General features: G+C 46.2%; 1 protein-coding gene across 2 annotated transcripts in view; it reads right to left on the reverse strand.

Annotated features, from left to right (window-relative positions):
* Positions 1 to 426: 426 nt before the first annotated feature.
* NR2F1 (nuclear receptor subfamily 2 group F member 1) overlaps positions 427 to 5,477 on the reverse strand; it is a 13,336-nt gene continuing 8,285 nt past the window's right edge. The window contains exons 3-4 of one of the 2 annotated variants that reach the window (XM_057372977.1): positions 3,819 to 4,006; positions 427 to 3,734 (exon numbers count right to left, since the gene is read on the reverse strand). In XM_057372977.1, coding sequence (XP_057228960.1) covers positions 3,726 to 3,734; positions 3,819 to 4,006 — 197 coding nt within the window. In that variant the 3' untranslated portion in view covers positions 427 to 3,725. Of the gene's footprint in view, positions 4,007 to 5,477 lie in introns of both variants that reach the window. The other variant, XM_057372968.1, reaches the window with a different exon arrangement.

Here is a 5,477-nt window from a genome sequence, read left to right on the forward strand (position 1 = left end):
GCATTTCCAAATATTTATTCGATTAAATGTATAGAAAAGGCCTAATTGGGTGGTGGGAGGAGGCAAGCTAGTTAGCGAGGTGCTAAGAGAAGTGGGAAGGGGGCTTTGTATCTGCCTTGCCCTGAGCACGTCCCCTGCGCGGGGTTGGGGTGGGAGGGTCGCCCCTCTCCCAAATCCCACCGACCCCCCTGCTTCCTCTCCTCCAACCCCCACCCCAGGCTTTGAAGTGCTGCCGCAGCTGCTGGTGAGCTCCGAGAGGCCGCGGAGCCCTGCGCGGCAGGATGCAGGGATGCAGGGGAACTCCCTACCGACCCCGCCTCCTGAGGAGCTTGGGGGACCGAGGAGCCTTCGGGGACAGAGCCCGGGCTCCCCCCGCAACAAGGCAGAAGAAATGTAGATGCGTTGGTTTTAAAACAGTATATTGTAGGTCACGAATAAGTCAGCAGAAACTTGCTGAGGGACTCCAGCCCCTCTCCACATTCACATATTAATTTTTTTTTTTTTTTTTTTTTCGGCAAATAGCACTCGATGACGCGATGATACAGTATTTTTAGCTGCCATATGAATGCCCGAGAGGCTGCAGCGTGGTAAAGGAAAACATCCACTGACACAGCGCAGACTGGGTAGTTAACGCTCCAGAACACGATGCCGTCTTATAAGCAAAGTTTAATAAGGGATTGAAACACTTCTTTCTAGGCACATACATGGAAATAAGTGCATCTTGTACACCTCCTCTACACCTGCAAGTTTCTTGACAATCCGTGGGTTATTATTATTCATAAATATGAAAATTAATTGAAAAATACCTATGAAAAAATTGTTTTCATCATGGGATAACACTGTCATGAATTTATTTACATCTCAATGGAAGAAACTGAGACCTCTTTTTCTCTTCTGATATCCCCATTTGTTTTGTTTATTTTTGTGGGGTTTTTTTGGTTTTTGTTTTGTTGGTTTGTTTTTGTTGTTATTTTTGTTTTAGGGAGGGTTTGTTTGTTTTGGTGGGTTTGGGGTTTTTGYTTTTGTATTGGGGTTTTTTGATGGTGGTGGGGTTGTATGTATTTTTGTTTGTTTTTAAATGGTACATCATCTGGGTCCCCAGTCACCCATCCCACCAAAAAACAGAGCTGGAAAAGCTGCTTTCAGCACCTCCCATGTCTGAGCATTCCCACTAGCTCCCTGTTGAGAGTCTGGAGGGGCTGCTGGACCCCCTCTACCCAGAGAAGGCGCCAGGGAAAGGACAGGAACAAAGCTCTCACTCATGCAGCGTCCAAGTGAGTGACAAAAGAGAGGATATGTCTGTCTATCTAATTCCTGAATTCCTGTTCTTGTGTGCTCAGGTCTGGAATTATTCAAGTCCCCCCACTCCTAGCACCTATGAATACAGGATGTTTCTCCATCCTGAATGGGTGATACCTCCATTGAGGATCTGTCTGCAATGTTGATTATCCAGCTTTAACTGTCTACTGTATAGAGTTGCTCTCACCTCAGATCTGCTGCGCCTAGAATTTTAAAAACCCCAAGCGAGTTGGATTGAAGAGTCTTGTTAAAGAAAGAAAAAAAGGGGGGAAAAGAAGAAAAAAATGAAAAAAAAATGATGGGAGAGATTGAGAGAGGGAGAGAGATGAGAGTATGGAGGAAGGCAAATTAAAAGGAAAACACTGCCCATGTCTTCACAAACTGAAAATCTACCTCCTCCAGGCTTGTTTGGAGGGCATAGGAGGTGTCTGTGTGAGGGGGACAATGTTATTTTTAAAGATCCAGCTTTATTAATACATTAAGAAAGAGCTCCCTTGGTAGTATGTGTTCTTACAGCTCCGTCTCAGATCCTATAAAACATTCATGCACTGAAAGCTGTTACAGAGATCTGCACCACCAGCTAGAAGCCTTTACCTTCAAAGGAGCTCTATTACAAAAACGGTTTTTAATTTTCTTGGAAAAAAGGATAAGCTGAAAYGAAGAGGGGCTTTTGGCACAGAGCTCAGGCCCCTGTGGTGGGTGGGCCGTGGTGTGAGATGTCACAGCCTGTGCGTTTTGCATGGCCATGGCACATAAGCATACATGAAATGCATTGGCTCACCACCCAATGAGCAAGCATCCAGTTGGATTTCTATATTAATGGGGTGGGAATACCCTCCACACACAGCAAGTAGAGTTGGAAAAAAAAAAAAAGAGAGGTCTTTTCTGGCTGACAGTAAGCACGAGACATGCACACTGGAGCACATATTGGGGTSTGCGAGCCCTTGGTGAGGAAAACAAGATAAAACCAAAAAACCCTCAACCCCACCCCAGGTCCCCAGAAGCCAAAAGCCACCATGCCTGGAATAAACAGGACCCATGGCTAGAGTATGCCTCCTGCTGCACGGGTAGAGATGATGACATATGGTGACTTCAATCCRTGCCCACGGCGTCTGAGAGCAAAAAGCAAGGTGTGAACTCAGCAGAAAATCCAGGTGATGAGAAAAGGTATTTCAAAAAGGCATAGGCCAACCTGATGGGCCTGTCAGCCTTGGTAGAGAGTCTGTCGTGCAGTTCCAGAGAGGCAAGGTCACCTAAGGCATTGCACTGCGACTCCTGATCCCTCTTTCTAGGCCTTGACAGCTCAGCCTGAAGCTTACAGGGTCAAGTCCATTTTGGAGCATCATGTAGTTTACACAACTTGGATACCCCTCACAAGTATTTTTTAAGTTCTCCTTTTTAGCACCAGTAAAGGAGTTAAAAATGCAGGGAGATTTTTGTTGTTATTGTTTATGAGTTTTTATTTTCTATTTTTTCTTTTTTTTTAAATTTGTTTTTGTGAATTGTTGGCATGTTTCAAGCAACAAGACTCAKGGGTCGTGAGGTGATAAGTTGGGGTTTTTTTTTTGCTAAATTCTTTTATTTTTTTTTTTAAATTCTCACTTCAATTTTAATTCTTGAAGAACAGCTTTGACAACATATATCGCACTCATTATAAGAAGCAAAGGGTTATATCAAAAATTATTAGTATAGAATCACAGGAAATCTGGTTTGGAACCAGAAAAAAATACAAAACAGATATAGATACATAGACACAGGACAATTCTTTTATAATTATTTGGAAAATGTTATTTTCCCCTAATTCTCCTTTTTTTTTTTTCCTTTATGCGCACATGATGTTTTAACTTTTTACCAAAAATGAAAATAAAGACTAATATATTACAAAATGAGTAACAATGCTCATGGTAAGTGTTTGCGCATGGAATTTTTCATTGTTGTCATTTGCTTGGTTTCGAGTTTTTTTTTTTAGTTCTACACGAGGTTCAGTTCAGTTTCAATACTTTTTTGTTTGTTGGTTTACTGTACAGCATATATCAACAACAGTCCACAATAAATCCTGGAAGATCCAGTATCCCCTTCAGGTTTGATTAATATCCCCTCAATACTCATTTTTTGTTGTTTTTTTTTTTTTTGTCTCTTTTATTAATATTATTTATTTCTTTTTTCCTCCTCTCCAAAAGAAAAAAAAAATCGGCAAATAAGACAAAAAAAAGGAAAAAAAGAAAAAAGAAGAGCGTAACACCACAACCTTCACGGACGATAGGTCCGTCCTTCTCCCCTCCACGGCCACATCCTGCTCCCACTCGGCCCTTTCTTTTGTTCAGTGTCCACCTCCCGGGCCCCCCCCGCACCCCGACTGCCCCTCGGTGCGAGCGTTCCCCTCTCCTTCGCTCCGCCGCCTCTCTGCCGGGGGTGCGGGATGGGCTCTAGGAGCACTGGATGGACATGTAAGGCCAGTTGAAGCTGCTCCCCGACAGTAGCATATCCCTGATGAGGGTTTCGATGGGGGTTTTACCTACCAAGCGGACGAAGAAGAGTTGCTCGATGACGGAGGAGGAGACGGTGCGCAGGGAGGGCAGCCGTAGCAGCAGCTTCCCGAAGCGGCTGGGCTGGTTGGGATACTGGCTCCGCACGTACTCCTCTAGCGCGCACTGCGACTTCTCCTGGAGGCTCTCGATGTGCGCAGCATCCGACAGGCCGCAGGCGTCTGCCCGCCGCACCGCGCCCGCGGAAGCAGCCGCAGAACGGCGGCAGGCGGGGGGAGAGTGGAGGGAGGAGGAGGAGGAGGAGGAGGAGGAGGAAGCGGGGGGTAGATGGTTAGTGGCAGGGAACCACACGGGGAAACGCAGCGAGGATGGGGGGCAGCCCAAAGGCGCAGACCCCTGTCCCATCCCATCCCATCACATCCCATCCCACCCCATCCCATCCCATCACATCCCATCCCATCCCATGTCATCCTATCCCATCCCATCCCTTCCCACCCCATCCCATCCCGTCCCATTACATCCCATCCCATCCCATCCCACCCTATCCCGTTCTGCGCACCACCGCCAAATAAATAACGCAGCTTCTCTGTGTCTCGTCATCACTGTGGGTATTTTCACGCAGGATGCGGTGGGGTGCCAACACCCCGCTCGTCCCAATCACACACACACACACAACCCCCCCACACTTCCTTTCCACATCSCCCCCACCGACTCTCCGCGCTGTCGAGCGTGGTTTCTGCTCCAGGGAGCCCATCACTGGGATGCTGGAAACCTGGACCAGCCCCCTTAAATAATGCGGAAAGGAGGGAAAATTGGGGTATTGGGGGAAATAATAATAGTAGTAATAATAATAATAATAATAATAATAATAATAATAATAATAATAATAATAATAATAGTATGGTAAGCTGAGTCCCGCACAAACAGAGTGAGACAACACAAGGAGTTTGTTGACATGGCTGCACATCACAGAGAGGCAGCGACTGGGACCTGCAGCAACTGGCAGGGAGCCGGCCGGGGGATGCCGAGGGGCAAGGGAGTCTCCTCTGCTCCTGCCTTGCTGCCAGCAATCGCAAATTGGCCACGTCTTTGCGAGCTGTGTGATAAATCCAGTGGAAAACGGCCGGGTTAGTTTTAGCTTGCGCTCAGCAGGCGTCTGTAGCTCTCAGACACAAAGCTGGGGGAGAGCTGCAGAGGTAAAGCCTTGCCTGAATGAAACCAGAGAGACTCCTTCCTTACAGATCCCTCTGGCACTCCAACGGCCAAAAACATACCCCTTGCACCTCGCATAACTACATGACCTGGGCAAAAGTGTACTAATCCGAGAGCAGAAACCCTTCCCGTACACGTATTTGTATCTATACCCGTTATTCTGTGTGTATAGATAATAGCAGAGAGGTATAGATGCATCTGTGCATTTGCACACACAGACAGACACATATAAGCACATAGCCTATCTCTGAAAACTCGTAGTCCAAACCAGAGGATAATAGTGCACCAGCTGCATGTTGAGGCACTTGCTCAGGAAACTACAGTCATGGAAAAGTGGTGGGTATGCCCAGATGGTTGAAACCATCTACATTGTTTTGAAGATTAATAATAGATACCAAAAAACCTAAAGCAAAACAACAACAACAACAACAAAAGCAAAGCCCAAACCAAACAAACAAAAACCTCAAAACAAAAAAATAA

Source organism: Malurus melanocephalus, unplaced genomic scaffold (genome assembly GCF_030028575.1).
Source record: "Malurus melanocephalus ecotype Western Australia unplaced genomic scaffold, MMel_1.1 scaffold_7, whole genome shotgun sequence".
Taxonomy (NCBI): Eukaryota; Metazoa; Chordata; class Aves; order Passeriformes; family Maluridae; genus Malurus; species Malurus melanocephalus.